The 25,585-nt window shown below is 41.9% G+C and overlaps 1 protein-coding gene across 1 annotated transcript in view; it reads left to right on the top strand.

Annotated features, from left to right (window-relative positions):
* The first annotated feature begins 10,196 nt into the window (after window positions 1–10,196).
* Window positions 10,197–25,585, top strand: part of LOC122792287 (zinc finger protein 260-like) — a 29,537-nt gene continuing 14,148 nt past the window's right edge. The window contains exon 1 of the mRNA XM_044060059.1: window positions 10,197–10,313. Coding sequence (XP_043915994.1) covers window positions 10,229–10,313 — 85 coding nt within the window. The 5' untranslated portion in view covers window positions 10,197–10,228. The remainder of the gene's footprint in view (window positions 10,314–25,585) is intronic.

Below are 25,585 nucleotides of genomic sequence, written 5' to 3'. Positions count from 1 at the left end.
CCATTGATTTTTAAGGTAAGTTCTGAGTTTTTGTTTGAACAGAATAGGAGTTGGAATAGAAGTAAGTTCAGTAGGAAGTTGATTCCAGTGTTTACCGAGTCACCAGCAAGGTTGTTGCATTTAGTTAAAGTTACTAGTAGTTTAGTGGAGGAAGTGAGTTCAGGTTAGGGTCAGAAGTTTGGAAAGTGCAGGAGTGTTATTAGGTTGATAGAGAGCTCTTTGGACAAAGGAAAGTTGGGAAAGAAGCAACATATTTTCTAATTCTAGCCAGTGAAGTTGCTGAAGGTTCAGGCAGTGGTGAGTTCTAAATTGATTGCCAGTTACAAATCTAGCAATACTATTATATGTGTTAGCCAATTTTGAGAGATTGTTTTTCTTCAGATTAGTGTAAATTGGTGAGGCATAGAGAAGAGTTGAAATAAGGTGAGAGTGGGCAAGAGTAGCTTTGGCTGGGGTTAGGAATGTTCTAATTCTGTGCCCAGTTTTCTGTTTACAGTTTTAATGGTATTATTGATGTGACAATCATAGGTAAGGTTGTTGTCAATCATGACTCCTAGCAGTTTGGTAGTGGAGTCAGCTGATATGAGGGTGCCATTAATAGATGAGATGGAGAAATCTAAAGTGGGGGACCTAGCAGTAGGTTTAAAGAGGAGGAGTTTTGTTTTTTTAGCATTTAAGAGTAGGCAGCATTTTAAGAACCATGCTTCTACTGTGTGGAATACATTTTGAGTAATAGTTTGTAGCTCTGGAATGTTTTTAGCTGAGCAAATAAGAGTGGAGTCATCAGCATATTGTATGCATGTAGCTTGTGGAATAGCTGCTTGTAGGTCATTTATAAAAAGGGAGAAAAGGAGAGGCCCAAGAATAGAGCCTTGTGGGACAAGAGAAATTGGAAGGAGAGAGGAGAGTTTGTTTTCCCAGAGGACTGCCTGTTTCCTGTTAGTGAGATAGGAAGTAAACCAAAGGATAGCATTAGGTTCTAAAGCAAGAGATTCTAGGATTTTTATGAGAAGGGGGTGGTTAACCATGTCAAAGGCTTTGGACAGGTCAATAAAGAGTGCAGAGGAAAGAATGTTATTATTGCGGTTTGTGTTTATAAAGTCAGTAAAGGAAAGAAGAGCAGTGGTAGTACTGTGAAAAGGCCTGAAGCCGTGTTGACAGGGAGTTAGAATGTTATTTTTAGTTAAGTAGTTCATTAGTTGGTAGTGAACACATTTTTCCATGATTTTTGCTAGGGGAGATAAGAGTGCTATAGGCCTGTAATTAGAGTATTCATTGGAGTTACCTCCTTTATGTAGGGGTATAATGTGTGAGATCTTCCAGATGTCAGGTATGGAACCTTCATTAATAGTTCTATTGATAAGGATGGATATGGGATAGGCTATAACCTTAGCTGCTTTTTGGAGGTATTCAGATGGAAGTTGATCAGCTGATGGGGTACAAGGTTTAAGTTTTTGGATGCATTTTTGGATGAAGGTGGTAGAGATAGGTTGTAGAGTGAAGGTAGGTTGAATAGAAGCTGCTTGAGCAGGGATGCTAGAATTGTCAAAGGAAAGGTGAGAGGCCAGAGAATTGATAGTATTAGTGAAGAAGGAGTTGAAAGCATTGGCAGTTTCATGGGAAGAATTTTTCGGATCCAGAGGGAGAGGGTGGTAGTTTGTCCGGGGTGAAGAAGTCTATTCAAGGTTGCCCAGAATCTTTGGGGATTGTTATGATTAACTTGTTGGAGGTTACTATAGTAGTTTTTGTCTGAGATAATAGCTTTTAGTACTATTTCTTAAGTGTCTGAAGGTCTGTTGATCAGAGGAGATTTACTAGTTCTCCATTTTATCCAGGATTTGTTTCTGAGTAACATTTTTGCCTTGTTTCCTTAGATAGCCATTTGACTCTGATAGTTCTTTTTGGTGCATGATTATCTAGGATGGATAGGAATGTGGTGTTAAAATATTGAACTGCTTCTTCTAGAGGAAGAATTTGTAGAGGTATCCAGTTACAGGCATTTAGTTCATTGTTAAATAGGATGGGGTTAAACTTTTTAGTACTACGAGAGGTTCGGATGGTAGGGGCATTAGTAGCAATATTCTTCTTTCTTATGATATAGGTTAAGTTGTGGTCGCTAATGTCATCTGGCAAAGTGCCGGTTTGGTATTGTAGCTGTGGTTTATTAACAAGAATCCAATCTAGTATACTTTCTTTATTGTTAGGTTTATTAATTCTAGTGGAGGTATTTATAGTCTGTGTAAAGCCATGGAGATTAATATGAGAGACTGGGTTATTAGTATTAACTGATGACCAGTCAAGGTTGAAGTCTCCAAGTATTACAGTTTCTTGTGGGAAGGTGGATGATGCCCAGCTAAGGAGATTTTCTATAACTATGGAGTTATTTCCAGGAGGTAGATAAGTACCGATAATATATATGGCTTTATTTGGGTTCAGTTGTAGCTTTGATATAAGGAGTTCAGTTTTGGTGTTGTCTGGGGGAGCATAGGGTACTAAGGATATATTAAGATCAGTCTTAAATATGAGTGCAACTCCCCTCCTGTCTTGTCTTATAATGTTATAGCCTGGTGGAATGATTTCTGTATTCCTGGTGAGGGGTTTTAACCAGGTTTCTGTTAAACATAGGATGTTGAAAGAGTAATATTCAAGAAGAGAGTGGAGATGGGTGACTTTGTTGTTAACACTTCTGATATTAAGGTGTCCTATGAGTAAGGAATGAGCATTAAAGGTTGGTAAATGAGGGGAAGAATTTGAGATAATAGGTGTATCTTCAGAGGCAATAGTAGAGGGTCCTGGGTTAGGATGTATATCGCCATCTACCAGGGTAGAGGGGTTGTAGTTTAAGTGTGGCTTACAGGTAATCATCATTAAATATTTTAGTTTTCTTAGCATGAGATTATTAGATTTAATATGGGATAGTCTGTGATATTTGGCTAAGAGGTAGGAAGAGGTAGAAGTAATGTTTGAATGTGTGAACTTTGGGGTTGTTAAATTAGAGGCAGTTTGTTTGGAAGAGGTATTAAGGTCATAATTATAATTTAATTCATAAGAGGTTAGGAGATAGGGTAGTGTGAGTGCCAGGGAAAAAATGAACAGGGGAAATAGCTTGGCTGGTTTCTGTTTTATAGTAGGGGCCAAGGATGGTGTTTTGTTGGTTTTAAAAGACATGGTGAGTAGTGGAGAAAAGGAACTGTCAGAGTAAAGGTTGGGTTAAGATTAAAGTGTAAGTTTGAGGGAGTTGATGGGAAGAGCAACAGTATTAGCTTAGGAGTAGGAGGGAGGGGGGATGATAAGGAAGTGGAATGGTAGTAATTAATGGGAGGAGATGTACAATTAAGGTTGGTGTTAAGGATAGGTGGGATTACTAAGGGGAAGTGGTAAGTGAGGTATAAGGGTGAGGGTGCGTGGGGTGGGTGGGATAAGGGGGTAGGGAGGGGAGGCAGAAACAAACAGTTTCAGGTGGAAGCAATCAGAGAAGAGCAGATCGTACAGGTGAGTTAATCAAGGGATAAGTGAAGGTTAGAAGGCAAAAGTTAGGAGTGAGTAAATGCTAGTGGTAGCAGGGAAAGTAGATAAAGGTGGAAGGGTATAGAGGGACTAACAGAGGGTAGGATAAAGAGGCTTTTCTGGGGAGGAATTTCTTCCAGAGGGGAATATCTATAAGAGAAGGGCGCCACCTAGAGGCAACAGCAGGTACTGGAACCGTGGTTGCTTAAAGGGCTTACTGCATAGAGTAAGAGGCAAGGATGCTGGGGATACTAATGGAGACCTTTGGTCAGTTGGTTGGACAAAGCAATGTGAGGCTGCTGGCTGACCTGGCTTCGGGTTGTACAGTTAAAGGCTAACAACAGTTAATTACAAGTTACAGGAATTGTAGGACATACTTTCTTCAACTTTCCAGGAGAGAGCTCCCAAAAGAGGGTTGGCGTCGGTCCTTACAGTGGTATAGGAGGCAGCAGTCTTAGATAGGTTATAAGATCTCGGACCTAGTAGTGGTCAGGAGGTGAATATAGCTGGGAAAAAGAGGGGAGAAGGAGAAGATTTAAAATATAGGGCAAAACAAAACCTTAAAAACACTCTATCATGAATACAGTAGGAATATATACTAAGCCAGGCTCAATTCCTAGAGGAGTAAAAACAAAAAGCAGGCAATAGCATACAAAAGCTAGCTTGTTATCAAATCCTACTCCCACCATCTAGTTCAGAAACTTCATGTCTCAATGTACTAACTAATAAGTTCAGCTAAGCATTTCATGGTATACAGAACAGGACAATTTTCAAAAATAGAAACACTGGAATCTACAAGTTAGCACGCAGTAGCAATAAACTGAGCAAACATACAATGCTAAAGTAAGCAATTAAATCAGAGCAGACCAATCTATAGGAAAAAGTTCACCTTAAACTAATTTAAGCAGTATTTGCTTACAGCTGAGCAGAGGAGGTTTAAAAGGGGTTACTTTAATGTTATTGGATAAAGACAACGAAGCATGAGAGGTGAGCTTTCATGCTAAGGTAGTGCTCAGGAGCTTAGTAAGGCTACTGCGAAGGAGCACGCTAGTGTCTATGATACTTGGAGAGGAAGAAATACATTAAGCACAAGTGGAGTAGATGAGATAAAACACGCTACTAACTTTACACACTTCCGATAGATTTTGGGCTACAAATATTCTTAATTGGGTGCTTGTCACCAAGGATTGAATCCTACTGCATGGCTTTATGGAGTGGGTAAGGCACGAAAACCGGCCCACGGTAAAAAACCCAAGTCCCTGTCAGGCAATGCGGTTTTGATTCCCTACCGCTGTTCCCACGTTAAAAACCAATTCCGCATCAAGTAATATATCTAAAGAATTGCATACATATGAAAAGTCTGACAGCGCAGTGGCTGCAGAGGTTGAACTTTGATTGTGACCCGTTCAGTCCAGTTTTGGTAGCAGCCTGGATGGTGAAAGAGTCCGCCAAAGAGAAGGAAGTAAAGCGGTGTTGCTTGCTTGCCTCTTCTGAGATGAATGTCCCACTAAGAAATTGTCAGCAAGGACTAGAGCTCTAGCAAGATCTGTCTGCTTCAGATAGAAGTGCAGGATTACCAAGGGACTATATCATTCACAGAAGTAGTTGATGACTCCATGCTGCGCCCATTACAAACCCCTTGGCCGACCATTTATGAGGCAGGAAAATGGGGACTTTAAGGATGCATATTAAAATCCTCTGGCTACCTGAATGGTGGCTGGAATGTGATCAGGTCTTTCCTGAGGGACAAACTGGGGCTAAGATTAGGATGACCAGCAATACTCTTATCTGGTGTGGGGGAGCTAAAAAAGAAAACACCTGACTGCATTTAGTTCCTAGATTTAAAACTTTCTTTTTACTCACCTCTAATCTGAACTGTTGACCTATCTAATTACTTTGTTTATTTAATAAAAGCTTGAGATGCATATACCCTTCCTAGCCTACATGGTGACACAGATCATGTGACATATAGCTGAAGGAAGTAATGTGAGATTTTGCAAACAGACTGGCATGCAGCAAAATAAGTCCAACTTTAATTATGCTTTCTTTGTGGCACTCTTGTAGCTGGATTAAAGGGAAGAAAAAGGTATTTTGTTCTGAGACAAAATTGATCTTTGGGTGGCATTGTCTGCAAATGCATGCAAACCGATACCAACAACAGCCCATTATCTAACCCGTAAAATGTTTTTGTTCCATTTGAAATAATAACCGTTTTCAATGAAAAATTAAAACAGAAGCAGACTTTTCATGAGATATGAGAAACCTGACAGAAGGTGGAAGAGAAGAGTAGCATATTTTTGAATGGCTAAATGAGTACAGCTAAATTACAGTGTTAAAATAAGAAAACTGAAAACTAATATATTTTTGTAGGAGGCTGTGATGTAGTGCACACATAATGTGGGATTGTGCCCTCATGTACTCATTAAACTACATGTATTAACCCGGAGTTTACACTGCTTTGGACATACCTTGAAAATCAAGTATTCCCTTTACTCCAAGGTAAGTCATAGGTTCATAGGCGTGACATCAGAGTTAGTATATTTAAACTGTGGGAGTGTGGGGTGCACATGAAGACACAGTTCCCCTTCAAAGACATTGGCAATTTATAGTGCAAGTATCTTTTTTCATATATTTAAAATTTCACTCTAGCAATTTAATTTCTTATTTTTAATTATATAAAAATTTAAAGTGATAATAAAGTATGTTATTCATGCACCGGGTAAAACTGTTTCCTTGAACAACACATGAATGATCACATGTGCCTAGGTACTCATTTGATACTTAAAGTTGACTTATTGACCATAAGTCCGGCATCATATGGGATCTATCACCTGATCGAAGTATTATTCTATTGAGTACCTTTTTGTTGAAACCTTTTGATGGAAGCTCCTGATTGCTGAAGTCTTCTATTGTCGAATTTCATTTTATCGAATTGCTTTTGTTGGCCAACACCCAGAAAAAAATATCCACAGCAGCAAGTCCTGCGTAAACCCCACCCACCATTCAACAATTGGTTAAAGTTGATGAATATTCATACTATTGGCAGCATGAATATTTATAGGCTATTTCTAGTTTACCCTTTTTATCAACATAGTGCATTCTCAGAGTTGGTATACTTAATTTGCGGGGGGGTGGTACCTCAGCTGTTTAACCTTCAGTTATATCAAATACTTATGACAAAGGTGCACTTTCTTTTTAATTAACAACAAAGTAAAACTGTGATTGTAACTCCAAAACAAAACTGAATTTTGAAAGTTACTAATGAAATTAAAGTTTGGGATGTCGCTTCCTTAGTACATTTCCTCATGGGGGAGCTATGTCCTCACACTTCTGCTAACTACATATTCTAACTAAATGGTAGGGGGAATATTCCTAGATTCTGCAACCTCATGTTTGGTGTATTCATCCAGTTTGTTGTTAGTGTTTAAACTTTGCAAGGATCTCAGTGGTGGCCCTTAGAAATATAATACACACTTGCTCCTGAAAAAGTTCTACAGTAGATCTCTCACAAAGTAGGCAGAGTACAATTGACACTCTGTAGTTGTATATTGAAAGCTGCTTCCCACATTTTTAAAACAAGTGCCCAGCTTGTCTGTCATGAAGTTACTTGACTGCTTACTTCTCTTCTACATTGAGCACTGAGTACGAGATCTTACGTCTAACAATTCTTGAAAACGGGTGAGAAACTATTGCATCCCATCCTGAGACTTTTTTATATCATTTCTTGTGTGAAGTAATCATTCTCCTTTTGATTTAATATGCTTGAAAGGTACAAGCACAAAAAAAAATCTTGAGACCTTCAAGTAGCAAAGTGTAAGCCCAAGTTCCTTGTTATCTTCTTAAAACTAATGGGGACAGTAGTTTTGTGGCAGATATTAGATTATGGTACTTGAATGTATATATTTTCCCAGGATGAAGCAGAGTTTTTGACTGGGTCACATCACTATGGTCAGTACCTCATATTTCACTAACTGCAGCCATACTTGTGGATTTAGTCAAAGCCTTACATTTATTTATTTGTTTAACGTTTGTTTACCAGGAAATTCCGACTTGCAATGAGCCAGTTTTCAATAGTGGCCTGAGGAGAAACGCTTCGGACGTAAAACAAGCTTTTCTGCTGACTTAATTCTGAAATCTTAAGCTTAGCGATGATCAGTTTACAGTGGTCCATACTATATGTCGTGGATCGTACAGAATCAAAATAAAAAAACAAAAAGTTATCTTTATATTGCCTTGTCAAGTGCTACATACAATAAAAATCTGTCCTTATGCCCTTACAGTTTTCATTGTTGAGTAAGTCTTACTTGGAGTGCTAGAGATCTAGGTGCATTTTTTTATTCCAGTGTCCTTGCCTTTCTTTGTTCAGATTTTAGTTGAAACAGAAGCTGTGCTTGCCAAGGACTTAGCTAAACTCTTTGCCTTTGCATAATGTCATGTATGTGACCCAAGTTTAGCTGTTCTAAAATAAAAGCATAATGTCTTGTATATCACCAAAGTTAACTGCAACTCTTTTCAGCTGGAGTGAATCTTTGTTTCTCTCCTAACTATTCTTTGGACACAAATATGTCTAGGTTATGAAGTTTTCTCAAGTCTATTACCTGCATGTGGAACAGATGTTAGTTCTTTTAATCTCAGACTGTCGCTCATCTTAACTAAGAGAAGTAACTGCATCATTCTGAAATACCTGCAGACTGTAGATTTTCTTTAAGACATTAAAGTTAAGAAGAGTATCACTGTGTAAACTTTACTGGATAGGAAATAATGTTCCATCTTGTATGTTGTTTTTTTTATTTAGAATGTTGTTTTCTTTTAACCTGTATGATTTTTTTATTATTGTTAAGACCATTTTTAAGGTACTGTGTGTAATTTAATATGCCTTTGCCTCTGGCTTGGGTTGTAATTGAAAACAATATTTTCGATTGCTCCTGTGTAACAAATATCAATAAGCATATGATTTGGATAATTACCATCTTAACTCTAACTTCTGTATATTTTTGTTTATAAGTAAAATTACTGAGAAGGTTTTTTGACAACAGCTTGAGTTAAATACTCAGTTGTCATGCACAGCAGAGCACTCTGTGGTTACTGAAGATTGGGGTGAGCATGATCCAGTCCAGTTTGGTTTCCACAATAGAAATAGCAATGAGACTGCCCTGACATGGGTCTTTAATGTCTTCCCAATGGTAAGGGATCAGATATATTATTCTATGTTATTTCCCTTTCATCACTTTTCAGAATGTTATGAGATAGATCACAGCATTTTTATTGATTGGCTAAAAATATTTTGCTGACCTAAGGAGCTATTCTAAGATAGTGTGCCTCCTACCTCTCAGGGTGTACTTAACAGATTGTGTCTGTTACATCTAAAATTCCGTAAGGTTCTATTTTGGGGCCATTTGCTGTTCTCCATAAATATGGTTCCATTAGATGTGCTCATTAGGAGAAGTTGTCTTCAGTGCCATTGTTAGATGATGATACTGTGCTGTACTTCTCTGCCTCAGCAAAATATGTCTTCTTTGGAGTCATAGATGACCAAGACTGTTGTCATGGCTATTCATGCCACCTTAACAGGCTGTAAATGTACAACCCTATATGGTAGTGTCATTTATAATGGTGGTAGCTCAGTATTTACGAAGAAGGTTAAAGATATCGGTATGGTTATCCATATCAGAATGATGCTCGCGGACTAAGTATCATCTGTTGTGAAAACATCTTGCTTTCATCTTTATAACCTCTCTGTTACTAAGTCCCTCCTTTCTCTAAAGGACTTTTTGGTGGTTGTGCATGCCTTTGTGACCTCATGTCTTAATTGCTGTAACTTCATTTACCTGAGGCTTCTAGTGAGTTTGATCATTTGCAGTTATTTCAGAATTCAACAGCTCAGTTACTTTCAGGGTCTTCATGTTACTTTTACATTACCCCATTTTGGTGAAGTCTGCAGTGGCTACCAGTTCGGTCTTTTATCATCTTCAGAGTTCTGCTGTTAGTCTTTTTAACTGTGCATGATATGGGTGTCTTAAGAAGTTATTGGTCCACTTCTGCTCATTTTAGCCCTCGCTGTTCATTTCCATAGGGGTGTTAGAGGTACTCAAACTGCAGCTGGAGACATCTGGTATTCAGTCATTTTGATGTCAAGCTCCACACACTCCTGTCACTTTCTCCACCAGTGTTTGAAGGAATGACACTTACTGTAAGGATTTATATAATTTTATTATCAGCACATGAATATTGTTCATATTGTTATTTTTGTTTTTGTTACTATTTATTGATCACACACACACACACACACACACACACACACACACACACACACACACACACACACACACACACACACACACACACACACAGAGTCTGTTCAATTTTTATTTTTTATTAAAATTTGTGCAGTAATATTTGTATGAATAGAGAATTAAAAAGGTGCCAGTATGTAAGAATATGGAAAGTAGCTGTTTGATTCCAGAGTTTTGCCAGCATTTTCCATTGTGCAAATGGAATATTAATCTTATCTCTCGAATTTATAGAGTTTACAAAGTGGTATCACTCCCTGAACCATAATCACCTTTAAATTATCCACCCACATTAGCATGTATGTATGCATAAACCATCACCATCACAAACAATCACTGTAAAAATTCCTAGCAGGATCTTTCTCTAAGAACACCATTTCTGATTATTTGCAGGTTATAGCATCCCAGTGGAACATCTTTGTTTATTTATTATGAAAGATGAGATAGCGAAATCTAGTGACATCGAAGAGGCAATGATGGTGCGGCAAAGGCAGCTTCTAGATGGCAGTATCAATGGTAAGAAAATGGTTAGACAATTAACTGATTTGTTTTTTTTCCACTTGTTAAGACTACATTAAGGAGTTAAAGGAGAGAGACAGAGAGAATACAGACTGTGCTGACTAAGTATGGGGGAAATAAGTCCAGCAAGAATCTGAACGCACCCCAAGATTTTCTTCTTTAGTGAGTACAGAGAAATAAAGACCTTCCCCAAAATATTGTCCATTTGTCACCTCAGGACTTCTAGCTGTAGGTTTATATACTTACCTTCTGTATTGAAAGAAGAGATGATTATCAGGGATAACAGTTGCTGAAGTAATGCTAATAGCTGGGGAGGAATATCAACAGAAAAACAGCAGCTGGGCTGAGTGAAAAGAACATCAGAATGACTTACATTGGTTGTTAACTAAGGCTTGGGTGAGGGTGATCAGCAGTGCAGGACATTGTTCAGTAATACAACTGAGAGGTAAACAGCACTGCAGATCAGGGTGTGGTCCTGAGTGTACTGAACAACATGATAATGGTACTGAAGGCTTGAGGTGAGCAGCACTGTGTAACACGGTGTGGTACTAAAGATTTTGAGGTCAGCAGCATTGTAAAACATGGAGTGACACTGAAAGTAGGGAGAATATTCACTGCAAAATATGATGTGGCACTGAAGGCTGGGGTTGTAAAATATAGTTTGGTACCAAATGCAGGGGGTAAGTAGTACTGCAGAGCAAGCATGCCGTGATACTGAAGACTTAATTGTGAGCACTACAGCAGAACATAGTATGGCACTGAAAGCTGAGGGGTGAAAAGCAATGAAGAGTAGTCTGTGGTACTGACGGCTGGTGGCGAGTGCTGACACAGAATATGCTATAGTACTGAAGACTGGGGGAATTGCAACACTGCAAAGCATGATGTGGCACTGAAGGCTTGGGGATGTGCAGAACATGAAATGTTACTGACGGATGGTGGACAGCATTGCTGAACGACTTGTAGTACTACTCGACTTAAGTTGAGTTTGATTACAGAAAAGTCCAGGGGAAGGGTTCTTTCCATTACCTCCTGCTGTTTTATTTTTAACCTACCCATCCACCCCACAACTAGGTTGTGTGGATATATCTGAGATGTGGGAGTGCAGTGAGGACATGTGGCATTTTGGCCTGCCTCCACAGTAGGTCAGCTAAGTCCCCACACTTGTCCCCTCTTTGGATTATGGCCTCCTATTTCAGCATATTCAGCCTTCACCAAAGACCGCTGATGGGAACACCCATACAACCAACTCCTTCCTCTCTGGATGGGCACACCCATCCCTCACTGTCACTCTGTCAGTTACCCAAGTTGCTAATCAGACACAGGCCAGCTGAGCTATAGTCAGGGCTTTATCCCTCTGCATCACTGGAGTGGCATTTGCTGGTGTTTCATTTTTGATGTTACCATTTAAACAGCAAATCGCCATTAGTGCAAACTGTGTCTGTTGTTGTTTGTGCTTTGTTGACATCCTAGGGTAAAATATTCGGTCAGGGAAAAGTTAATGGAAGGAGAGAATTATAAAGCTAAAGCATTGACTGCAGCATTCTTATTTGAAACAGTATTAACTGCTGCTTTATTTTTAGGTTAACTGAACAGAACTGTGACGTTATGTAGAACCTGACATTAAAAGAAAAGGTGGGAGAAAGCTCAAGCCGAAGTATAACTGAATGCAGAATTCCTGTTTGAGACACGATTCAACATATTATTTTTGGGGTATGAATAGCATTCTTTGAGGGAACAGTTCTCATATTTTGTTCATCAGTACTAGTAATTGTGATTTTTATTTTATTGTTGCAAAGCATTATGAAGTTAAAACTCTTTGCAAGTATTTATATAAATTGTGATTTTATTATTTTGCTACAAAATGTTATAAAATAGAAGCTTGTCAGTGTTACACACTGTATAGCTAAGCTGGGAGGAAGTGAAAGTACATAAATGACTGAATGAGCTAATGCACTAAGATGCATCTTAATGGGGTATTTCTTGGTTTGTATAACAGTAATAGGTAAAAAATGCAGCACAGTCATTGTATATCATCCAGTTGTTCTCTACACTTTGCTAAACATTTTTAGCTGGTTAGTACAGGCTGAACTTTATGATAGGACTAGATCTGGATAGTACAATTGATGGAGGGAAGGGGATTCTGTGATGAGAAATGAATGTACAACTGCATATTCTTTTCTAACATCCTTAGGATCAGTGATTGGGCATAGAGCTTTTTTTTCTGTAGGACAGATGCACGCACACACACACACACACACACACACACACACACACACACACACACACACACACACACACACACACACACACACACACACACACACACACACACACACACACACACACACACACACACACACACACACACACACACACACACACACATGCACACAGATGTGTGTGGTGTGCACATGCACTTCAGCAGTCTCCTTTGGAAAATGTATCTGACATGACAAAGAGAGAGAGATTGAGAGAATGTTTTTCAACACTGCAGGTATTGTCACAGTTATCCCCAGTGATTCAGTCTTTGCTGTTTAGAAATATTACATTAAAAAGGTACAGCAGTTGAGAATTTCTCCTGGTCATCACTGAGATCATTGTTTGAAATGTTCGCCAACAGAAGTTTTAACTTGCTAGTATTTTGTAGCAATAATATTTCTCATGTGTATGAGAGCCTTAATAATCATTACCTTCTTCTGGCTAGAAAGCATTACAAACTAAAAACTATTTCTACAAGTGCAGAATAATGAAGCTGTGCCAGAAAGAAATGCACAGAAATGGCTTAGTGTGTTGAGAGATTTCATTCATAACTTAAGGGGATCTTTCTAGTGTATATAGCAGCAATAATCATCTTATTCTCCAAAGCAGAATGATGCATAATGCTAGGTTTAGGCCACCTGCACAGTTATTCTTTGCTGTCTGATCTTTGCTGGATGCTTTGGCTGCAGCATGTTAAAGACTGGCCTGCTTTGTTTAAGTGGAAATAAAGAATGGTAAGGCAGTATTGAAATGAAGGTGACACAACTCAGGGAAGTTTTTCCTACATGCAGTACTGTGATTTTACTCTAAAGTCAGTGAAAAAGATAACCTTGTTATCCACCTTTCTGATATCAGAAAAGTGCATAAGAACTTTTGTTATTCTTTCACAGCTGTTAATGCTCTGGTCTCGTGCTACAGCACACATGACAGCCACTACAGGACAGTGGCCAAAAATTTTGACAGCAATGGAAGAAGCTGTTATACACTTTGTACTGCCACCGACAAGCACACACACACACGTGGCTTACCTAAGTGTCTAACAGTGTTTAAGGCTGTTTTTGATCAGAGGTGCACTTCATTTGTCTGCCACTCTCTGTATGGCAATGCCAAATGTTTTACAGCCTTCAGAGCTGTAAAATACTTCACACTGGGTACACTGCGACAGTTAAGTCTCCAATAAACACATTCAGTTATGATAGGGTTTCTCTGATCATAATCAGCTAGTAATATGTTCTTGAAATGGATGTCAAGATTTAGCTTTGCTTCACTAGGCTCTTATATTGAATTTCTTGACATCTGTTTCTCAAACTCCTCCCACAGAGGATTATGATTGGGTCTTTGATCATGACCAAGTTTTTGTGTGATTATAACATGGATGTCATAAAACTCACCTGGAGAGTGGAAGAAAGTCAAGCCCAAAAGGTGAATCAGTGAATCCTGACATCTCTGTCAAGAACGCATAAATAGTTGGTTATGATCAGAGAGACCCAGTCATAATTCTTTGTAGCACATGGAGCTCCAGGTTCTCCCACCTACTAGTAGTTACAGAAAAAAGTGTAGGAGTGCAAAGTGCTTTACTGCTTTGAAAGCTGCTAAATAGACACTGGCCAGAAGCTATGTGTACCAATAACAGACTGCAGCTTTAAAAAAGGTTTAACACTTCAGTTTGACTTATTTATTATTTCCTGTGGCAGCAATAAACGTTTTACATCTTTTAAAACTGTGATTTTTACTACTGTTCTTTGGTGGCCAATATGTCTGCTTTAGTGAGAGAATAGACCAACACAGTTGTGAAAACCATGTATAAAAAATTTGTTTGCTCATCTTTGGCATTAAATAAGTGCATAACAAAATAGTTTTCCCGGTTTTGCAGCATAATCAGTAAACTCCATGTAGTACAAGTTGGTTATGATTGGAGAACCAGTCATAGTCCTATGTTTGCTTATCCTTGGTTGTTAACATGATCAGTCAATGGAAGCTTTATTACCAATACTCTTAACATCTTGTGGAGGCAGTTTTGGTCACATATTTGTTGCTGTATTTCTTGTGAGTTTAAATGAATGTTCAGAAAATAAACTGTGTTGAAGAGTGGACCTGCAAAGCTGTAAGCCTACACCTGATCCTTTGCATCAATGTGCAAGACCTCCACTTCATGCAGTATATGTTTTTGCTAAATAACAGTGAACAATGTTTTGTGGATAAGCATGAAAAGGAGAACAGCTGAATTTTAAAGATATAATTTATGTGATACCTTAAGTGAGAGTAGACATGCCAGCAGATGGTCATTTTGTAGCCTGAAAGAGAAGAAAGTCATGCTGTAGTGTAGCATGTATACAAATTGTCTGCCTCTTCTGTTTTTTTTTTCTATGCAAAGCACCTTTAACATCATTTACCTTGTATTTTATGTTACAGTTTGGAGAAGGTATTGTTCCAGCTCTAAGTGCATTTATTGAACTGCACTGTCCAGACATGAGCATTATGTCAAGCTTCTCATTTTTCCAACTTTTTAAATTATTCAGGGTACTTATAAAGATTCTTTAATGGTTGGTATAACACAGCCTTTATTTCTAAACTGCACACCATTTTGACAGTTATGCTCTGGACAGCATCCGTCATGCTGTCCATCAGTCATGTTTGCCTTTGGAGTAACTGGTTCTATAGAATTGTGCTGTGTAGTGGAGGCAGTTTCTCACCAGTTCCTTCCATACTGGTGACTTCTCAACCTGTATATTCGTAAGATTCCCTCAGCATTCTTGCACATATTTGTCCACCAAGTACCTTGAGGACACTTTCCATATTTTTAAGAACTTTATCCTATTCTGCCTATTGGATGTTCTTCGTGTTTCACTGTTGCAGTCATTACATTTGGGTAATCTGCTGGCAGATTGCCCTCAGTCGGCCTGAATAACAAAGTCTTGGGTCTTGCGTCAGTTGTTGTCTCCTCTCACATGACTTCAGGTCGTCAGGGGTACAAAACATGCAGCTGACGCCATTTTATTCAGTCTTTCTTGCCACGCGGTGCCCGAAGCAGAACCAGTTCGCAAGTGCCGGTTGTCCGACTCCTGAAATTTTCGTATTTGAGTTTCAGAACCGAAGTATTCAAACTAAAGCTAAGTACCCCATTGGGGAAACATTTTCCTGCTCCTTACCGATGTCAGTAAAAGTTAATAATTGCATTACTTGTGGGAAGCAAATACCTCATAAGGATTTTCATTTGTACTGTATTCCTTGCCTAGGCACAGATCACAACGTGCCTTGCTGTCAGTTTTGTGCTAGATTTAACCAACCCACTATTAAGCGTCGGTATATTTTTGCTTCTAAATATTTTGGTTCAAGATTTAATTATCCTGAAATGTCGTTGGTTAGCAATCCGACTACCGGAGTTCACAAAAAAATGCAAAGAAAAAGACAGAGACAGACTGTCGAGGTCCAAAACCGACGACGAAGCTTCTCCTAAGCCAGTCGCCGGTTCGCCGGTACTCAATGAGGCACTTTTGCAGCCCCTGATACCCGCTACTTTTGAGTCGAAGGCCTCTACCGAGACCCATTCGGAGTCCGGTATGCCACGAGATTCTCAGAGTATTGAACCCGCGGGTGTCAGATGGGTCCGGAGCCGCTGAGCAGGCACTGGCTTCTGGGGGTGTTTTCAGGCCTCAACATTTTTATATTAAATCGACGCCAGCAACAAAAACAAGGTCAAAAACAACTTCTGTGTCTAAAAAACCGACACAAGAGCCACATGCTCAGGCCCCTATGCCTAAAAAACAGATGATCAAAATGGCTGAGGATTTAATTACCTTGATCAGGGGTTCCCAACCACCCCCTGCTAAGAGGCCTAGGCAAGGCACTGATTATGAATCTTCAGATCAGGTTTCCATTTCTTCTGATTTCTCTTCTGATCAGGAATTTTCTATTCCACCCTATGAGGATTCTGATGCAGAGGAATCCATCCCATCTGCATCTCCTCCTGAGGATTACTCTTTTGGAGAGACTTTGCATACTTTAAGGGAACATTTTCACTGGGAGAGTCAGGACTTCTCTGAATCAAAAAAGAGGCTTAGGGATTTCCTTCTTCTTCCTCAGCATAGGCCTTTGGCAGTACCTCCTGTATTAGACATTGTTGATGATGTGGTTCTCAGAATCAAGCATGGCTCCTGATTCCCTGCCTCCAGCTCCTAGTAAGCCAGACAGATATTACAGGGTTCCTGACTCCCACAAATTTCTTTTCAAAAATCCTGCTGCCGATCCTGAAACTATTTCTCAGGGTCCCAAGGGTGTAAAGGTCTCTACAGCCAAGAATCCTACCCCTTCTGATAGAGATTCCAGGGTGCTGGATAGATGGGGTAAGAAGGTTTATATGTCTGCAACCTTGGCAATCAGGGCTTTAAACTGCCAGTTTCATATGCTTAAATATCAACAGCTTACTGAAACAGAAAATGATGTTGATTTCTGATTGTCTGGAAAATAAAGAGTTACATGAATTATTGCATTCAGCAGAACAAGTTGGAAAGCATACTTTGCAATGTGGTTTTGATTCCTTGGAGGCCTCTTGTAGGGCCGCCATTACTGGATCTGTGATTAGAAGGCATGCCTGGCTCAAGGAGCAAAATCTGCCTGATCATGTTAAAGCTAAATTGTTTGATGCCCCTTTGCAGCATGATACTCTGGTAATAAGGCAGAAGAGTTTTTAAAGAAAATGGAAGACAAAGCTAAAAATATGCAAACTGTAAAAGATTTCTTGCAAATGCAGCCACCCAGGTACAGTAGACACTGGCCTACTAAAAATTTGTCCTTTCCTGTGTCCAACAGAGCCACTCAGGGCAAATCCAGGTGCTCAAAAGGCTCCAGATACCAATCACAGGGTTCTTATTGGTCAAAGCAATGGGGTGCCTCCACCTCCAAATCTGGGGGAAACAAAGCACAACCCTACAGTAAGCAGTCTCAATGACTTTCCTCTACCATCACCAAGCACTTATCTTTTGGCAGCCCCCTTGGGGGGAAGACTAGCACTTCATGCTCAAAATTGGCAGTTAATTACCCAGGACAAGTGGGTATTAAACATAGTATCCCAGGGGTACAGATTCCATTTCCATACTTTGCCAGTTCCAAACGGATGGCCGGATTTGCCACAAAACCAGTGGGCAGAGGCCCAGAAACAAGTCATGTACCTCATGGATATGGGGACTATTCAACCGGTACCAGAAAAGGAAAAAGGACAAGGTTTTTATTCAAGACTTTTCCTGGTACCCAGAAAAGACAAATCATGGCGTCCAATACTGGACTTATTGATTTTGAACACGTCCTGGGCATTCCAAAATTCAAAATGCTGACTTTACAACAGCTACTGCCTATGCTAGGCAGGAATGCTTGATTAGGATGATTGTCTCATTCAAGCAGAGGACAAGGACAGTCTTCTTCAACATCTGGCATTTGTAAAAAGGCTTCTAGTATGCCTAGGGTACACCATAAATGAAAAAAAATCACAACTGGTACCCTCTCAAATAATTACATTCCTGGGTGCAAGCTTGAATACAACTGCTCAGATGGCTTACCTCACGCCAGACAAACAAAGGCAACTGACAACATACTTCAAACAAATGGCAATAAAAACCCAGTTATCTGCAAGACAAATTCTGCAGGCTTTGGGGTTCATGGCATCCTGCATTCTACTAATTCCATATGCGAGACTGCATATGAGGAAACTTCAATGGTACCTAAAAAGTTTATGGAGTCAATGGAAACATTGATTCCTCTCATTCCCTGCCTACAACAGGAGTTTCTTTGGTGGGCAGAGACATGTCACCAAAACAAGGCACTCTCATTCACTCTACCCCCTGCCACCCAAACCCTTACTACAGACACATCAGACTATGCTTGGGGGGCCCACCTGGCAGGGAGATGCATTCAGGGCAAATGGAGCCCAAACCAAATGCATCTGCATATCAACCAGAAAGAGATGCTAACTGTTCAGAATGCTCTGACAGCCTTCAAGGACTTACTTCATCCAGGACAACTACTGATGAAGATGGACAACACCACAGTTATGTGGTACATAAGCAGGGGGGTACACATTCCTACCTCCTTTGCAGACTAGCCATGGCCTTGTGGAACACAGCCTTATCTTACCAAATACATCTTCAAGCTCAATTCCTGCCAGGAAAGCAAAATACTCTGGCAGACGACCTAAGCAGAAATCTTATGGACCCGCACGAATGGAAACTGGATCCATAAATCTTCAGCATGTTAACACAGAAATGGGGAAGCCCAGACATAGATCTATTTGCCTCTCCCCACAATTATCAGTTGGACAATTCTGCACAAGAACTCATCACAAAAAAGCATGGAAAGTGGAAGCCCAATATTCCTCAGATTTTACAATATTTGACTGAGATGCTTGACAAGGGCCTATCTTTTTCTTCAATAAAAATCCATGCCTCTGCCATCTCAGCTCATTACAACACAGAGCCTCCCCTCTTTTCTCATCGTCTTCTTAAACAGTATCTTAGAGGGGCCAAACATTTAAGACCTCCCAGAAGATCACCAACTCCTGCATGGGACCTCAATTTTGTGCTGGAAAAACTCACCCTGCCTCCTTTTGAACCAGCAGCTACTGCGGATATAAAATTTCTATCTTGGAAAACAGCTTTTCTCTTGGCAGTCACTTCAGCAAGAAGGGTTTCAGAACTACAGGCTCTCATGGCAGTGGAGCCTTTTATTATATTTTACCCGGACAGCGTGTCCCTCAGTACCAATCCTTCTTTTATGCCTAAGGTAGTATCCAGTGTGGCTCTTAACCAGACCATTCACCTGCCAACATTTTACCCAAATTCGCAGAACAAGGGGGAGCGGATTCTGCATTCATTGGATATACACAGACAACTAAGATTCTACTTAAACAGGACCAAAGCTCTAAGAAAGTCTGACAACTACTGGTAGCATTTGCTGCAGGGTCAGAGGGGAAGGCTATATCAAAGCAGACTATTTCTAAGTGGATAAGCCACTGCATTTGTTTCTGCTACTTGCACCATGGTAAACCTGTGACCAAGGGGATCAGATCACATTCCACTAGGGCTGCGTCTACTTCAGCAACTTTTCTCAGAGGGGTTCCAACCAAAGACATTCTAGAAGCTGCTACTTGGAGCTCTGTTCATACTTTCACAAAGCATTATCATTTGCCTCTCTTCTCCAAATCCAAGGCAGGCTTTGCCACTGCAGTTCTGCAGGGCCTTATAGCCGCTCCTAATGCTGTTAAGTTCCATCCTCCCATCCATAGCTTTCGGATTCTACCCAAATGTAATACCTGCAACAGTGAAACACAAGGAACATAGTACAGTTGTGTATACCTACCATAAATGTAGATGTTTGAGTGTGCTCACTGTTGCAGTCTGGGTTACTCACCCGCCATCCCCCTTTCTATACCTTTTCTTTCCTTCACTAGACACAAAAGACTTTGTGGTGTATTTGCTTTTAGATTAAGATAAAGTTTATGTTTCTAAAAGTGCATTTATATATATTTAGTGTTTATATATATATATATATATATATATATATATATATATATATATATATATTTGCTCCCCATTTGGGGGGCACCTGACATGACATCTGGGGCAAGAAAAACTGAATAAAATGGCATCGGCTGCATGTTTTATACCCCTGATGACCTGACGTCATGGAAGAGGAGACAGCAACTGACGCAGGACCCAATACTTTGTTATTCAGGCCAACTGAGGGCAACCTGCCAGCAGATTACCCAAATGTAATGACTGCAACAGTGAATACACTCGAATATCTACATTTATTGTAAGTGTACACAACTGTACATCTGAAATAGTTAACTTCATTTTATCTGCAACCTGTGGGTATACAGATCCATATTGGATCCGAGCCGGCAACTTTTTTTCTAGCATCTGTTTCAAGCTCTGAGCTCCTCCCCTTACCCATAATGCTCTACCATCTCCTATCTTCCCCAGTTCTCGTTTGCCACGCCAGTAGTGTGCATCGTGGTCTCCTTTGCTCTGAGATCAGGGATAGTAAGTAGTAAATTTTTGCTGATATTTAGGTGTGCTTGAGTAAGATTTCCCTTCCTCCCCTTGTGTAGTATCTCGTTTGGTCATCGGTTTAAAAAAAAAAAAAAAAAAAAAGTTTTTATATAGAGTAGTAGTTAGGCCTGCCCTTCCCCTACCTGTGTGTGTGTGGTTTTTGGAGAGGTACTGCTTGTACCTTGAAGTGCAGGACTATGGCTGACCAGCCAAAGCCTGTCTTTAAAAAATGTACAGAGTGTGGCCATAAGCTTTCCCCAGCCGATGGTCACACTCTGTGTGTGATTTGCTTAGGAGTGGCACATTTGTCCACTCATTGTGCTGTCTGTTCAGGTTTTAACCCTAGGGCCCTTAGGGATCGTAGGGCCAAGCTAGTTGCCAAAGGCCTTCTCCCTGCTGCCATGCTGGAATTTGCCTTGACCTTGGTTTCTAGTGTACCACCTTCCACCCAGACAGGGACTCAACCTTCCTCTTCGTCTGGCGATGGGTCTTCTAAGGACAGATCTTCAGTCAGTGAGTCTTACAAAGAAAAAGAGAAGGAAAAGGAAAGGCGCAGAGAGGAAAGGGAGAAAAAGAAGGACAGGCATCGTAAGAGGTCCCCAGACAGGGAGCTCTTTCTCAGCCCTCCATCTAAGACCATGAGGCCTGTTTCTCCAAGGCTCCGGTCTCCTCGTCTCTCACCGGAGCCGTTGGAACATTCAGACCCGAGGCCTTCCTTCCCACTGCGCAGACCAGCCAGATCTGAGTCGGTGGCCTCTTCGAGGTCAACTCGGAGCCTATCGGACATGGATATGGACAGGATGATGCAGAGATTTATTCAGACCCAAATTCAGATGGGAGTCTTGCCAGGCCCCTCTCCCTCTGGAATAGGGACCTCCATGCCTCTTTTTTGCCCCATCTCTCCTTCCCCGATCTGTGCTTTGAGGTTTTTTGGAGCTGGTAGCTCGGCAGCTGGTAGCTCAGCGCTGATGGTTCCTCCAACCTCCACTCCGGCTGTTATCTTGAGTTCCTCAGATCCGACTTATTCGGATCTGAGTGACTCTCGGACCCGGGGGAGCGGATTCTTCGGCTCCAACCTTTTCGGAACCGATCCATTCCCTCGGACCTCAGGCTACCCCGTCTTCGGCTCTGGTCCCCGCTTCGGATCCGGGGAGGACTTCTCCCTCGGCCTTCGAAGTGGTGGAGAGGGTTCTCTCCCAGGGATTGAGACCTCAGCCCATCCCCTCTGATTCCACCCTGGCCCCCCTGGATTTGGCAACGACTCCCTTCATCCTGTCTCAGGGACAGCCCGTGCCAGAGGATCCCCAGGTCAGTTTCCCGGAGGAATCCCCTGCAGCTCATGGATCCCCTTCTGAAATTCCCACTGAAGAGGGTCACCATAAGTGCAAGTGCAAAAGGAGGCACTTGGACTCCCCCGAGTCCCTCACTACTGACACTGACTTAGATGAAGGAGAAGGTTCCCCCAGGTCACCTCCCGAAGACGTCTCCTTCAGAGAAATTATGGAGATCCTCCACCAGAGGGGAGGTTGGTCAGCCCCAAAACCTTCTGGGGATGAGTCAGTGTTCCTGGAGGTGTTTGGCATGGTTCTATCTACTTCCTGGGTGTCCCCACCAGCGGACGCCCTGGTGGACCTCATCACCACGAGGGCATGGAAGGAGCCTGACACCGTAGAGCCCATCCCCAAACACCCTGACAAGATTTTATCTTCCCCTTCTGACAGACAACCCTGGTCGAAAGGAGCCCCAGTTGATGCTATGTTGGTCGCAGTGGCCACAAAGAAGGAACTAGCACAGGAGAATTCCTTAGTCCACCCTCCAGACAAGGAGTCCAGGTTGGTGGATAGATTTGGAAAGTGAGTATACTCCTCAGTGACTTTTTCTATCCGTGCGCTGAATTATTTGGCACATGTGATTCGGCTTCAGTGAGACCTTGCTTCGGAATTTGCTGAGTCGCCCCCAGAGTCTTTATCGCCGCAGGACAGACAGTTGTTCTCTGCGAAAATGTCAACTCTGAAATCAGTCTCAAACACATCTATGCGGCTCGTTTCCCATGCCATGGAAGGAGCAGCTAGGACGGCTGGGACAGGCATAGCCATGAGGCGTCATGCCTGGCTCAGATTGTGTCAGTTTGCAGACCCTTTCAAGGCGTCATTTATCAACATTCCCTATGACGGTTCTTCCCTTTTCGGGAAGACAGATGTGACACACCTGTCCAGAACGAAAAGGACGGGAAGACTTTGTCTGCCATCAGGGTCTGCTTCTCTAACCCTCAGCGGTCCTTCTCTAGGAATCAAAGAGGGCAAAAGAAGATGTGGTTCCAAAAATCTCAGTTTTCCCTGGATTCTCAGGACAGCTATTCCCCCAGAGGCAGAGGGGGACAGGATTGACACCGACCCAGAGGTAGAGGGGGCCCCAGGAATTTTGGGTCTACGGAACCCTTTTCTGATAGACCTAGTCAGCAGCCCTGAAGGATTGCCTGACTGTCCTACTCTAGAGGCAGTTGGGAAACGATTGTCCTTACACCCAGCGGCATGGGAGTCCATTATGATAGTTCGCTGGGTTCTTCAGATAATATCCAGTGGTTACTCTATTCCTTTCATTGCCCCTCCAAATATTACAAAACACCTCCTGGATGTTCCACCTGCTCACAGGGAGGCTGCAGCTTTAGAGATTTCAAAGCTGCTTCTCAAACGAGTCATCGAACAGGTCCCCCCCCGATCAGTCCGGATTAAGCATCTACTCAAGGTTCTTTTTGGTGCCAAAAAAGACGGGGGACCTCAGGCCCATTCTAGACCTGTCAACATTAAACCTGTCGGTAGTCAAACAGAAATTCCGGATGGTCACCCTACCGTCCATTCTAGCTTATCTCCGAGAGTGAGACTGGATGTGCTCGTTAGACCTTCAGGATGCTTACTACCACATCAAAATACACAGAAGCTCCAGGAGGTTTCTGCACTTCTGGCTGGGAGCCAGTCATTTTCAGTTCAGAGCCCTACCCTTTGGTCTCACCACAGCCCCCAGGGTGTTCACCAAGGTAATGGCAGTTGTAGTGGCTCACCTGAGGCTTTAGGGTATTCAGGTGTTTCCATACCTGGACGACTGGCTCTTCGCTGCGCCCAACAAGCATCACTTGTGTCTGGCCCAAGATTATTTCATTCAGTTAGCAGATCTACTGGGAATTACAGTCAATGTTCACAAATCCCATTTGCAACCAGTACAAGTTCTAGACTTCATTGGGGCATGGTTAGACACTTTGCAGATGAAGGTTTTCTTAACTCCAGACAGGATTCTACATCTCAGGTGCCACATAGCTCAGATAGGGAACTCCAAGTCTTGAAAGGTGAACGAGGTTGTCCGGGCTTTGGGCTCCATGGCTGCCACCATATCTATTCTCCCTTATGCACACCTTCACATATGGGTTCTTCAATGGACTCTGACTGTTCAATGGTCTTGGCTAGACCTTCCCATGGAATTTCCGATCAAGATCAGTCACATCTGCTGGACATCTCTTCTTTGGTGGTTAAGTTCACTGGTGATATCAAAAGGACACCCCTTTGCGTCACCTCCAGTCCAAACCACAGTGACCACGGACGCCTCCCAACTCGGGTGGGGGGGGCACTATTCGGGAAGGACAGTCCAAGGCATATGGTCCCAGGCAGAGACCAATTTGCACATAAATGATGAGGGCAGTGCTTTTAGCGTTGGAAACCTTTCACACAGTCCTCGCTCTTGGATTGATTGCAATTCAGTCAGACAACATGTTGGTTGTCTGGTATATCAACAAGCAGGGGAGAACCAGATCATACCCTCTATGTCGCAAGGCCATGAGAGTGTGGGAATGAGTGATTTCCACAGGTCGGTTTCTGATAGCAACGCACATCCCGGGGTGCTCCAACATTTTAATGGACAGATTGAGTCAGGACATTCTGATGCCTTATGAGTGGTCTCTGAAACAGTCAGTAGCGGAGGAAATCTTCCTTACATGGTGTCAGCCTTGCTGCAATCTCTTCGCATCTCCTTCCAAAGCGAAGTGCAATGAGTTCTTCACTGTGATTCCCTCACCAGGGGAAGTCCCCAGAGACTCTCTAGTCCATGCTTGGCCCCCTGGGCTTCTGTATGCTTATCCACCTTTACCACTCATTCCGAAGTTTCTTCAGAAAGCTTGCCGACTACGGTGCAAAGTGATCCTCATTGTCCCGTTCTGGCCTCATCAGGTTTGGTTCCCATTCCTTTGGTCTCATCTCTTAGCTCCCCCATGGGTTCTGGATCCCTGCCCGGATCTAATTTCCCATCCGTTGGGGACACATCCGCCTGATCTGGGCAGCCTCAAGCTAACAGCTTGGTTGCTGCAGTTCCGTTAATTGCCAGGACTCCCGGTCTTTCATCCCCGGTAAAATCCATTCTGGTGGCCTCTCTTAAAGACTCCACTAGGAAACTTTACTGCAGTAAATGGAAGCGCTTTTCCATTTGGTCCTCACAGAGAAAATAGATCCCTTTACAGCCCGTGTTCCAGCGATGTTGGACTTCCTGTCTGGTATCTTTCAGCAAGGAGCTAATTCCTCCACAGTGAAAGTACAATTGGCAGTCATTTCCAGTTTTCACGTTGGTGAAGACAACATGGCCTTAGCCTCCCCTAGGCTGTGTAAGGCTTTTCATAAAGGTACTTTTCTGTTACAGCCTTCTGTCAAGGATTCTTTACCACCTTGGGACCTTACTTTTGTTTTACAGGCATTGGTGGCTCCTCCTTTCGAACCTTCAGCTTCGGTGGACTTGAAGTTTTTGTCCTGGAAGACAACTTTCCTAGTTGCCATCACATCGGCTAGGAGAGTTTCTGAGCTTCTAGCTCTGTCTGACATGCCTCCGTATTTGGTCTTCCATAAGGATATGAGTCTCCCTCCGTACTAACCCTTCCTTTTTACCTAAAGTGTCATCTGAAGCAAACATAAACCAGTCCATTAATCTGCTCGT

Source organism: Protopterus annectens, chromosome 1.part2 (assembly GCF_019279795.1).
Source record: "Protopterus annectens isolate FY-2018-M chromosome 1.part2, PAN1.0, whole genome shotgun sequence".
In the NCBI taxonomy this organism is placed as follows: Eukaryota; Metazoa; Chordata; order Ceratodontiformes; family Protopteridae; genus Protopterus; species Protopterus annectens.
Note: the sequence above shows the minus strand (reverse complement) of the source record. Positions and strands in the feature narration are given on the sequence as shown.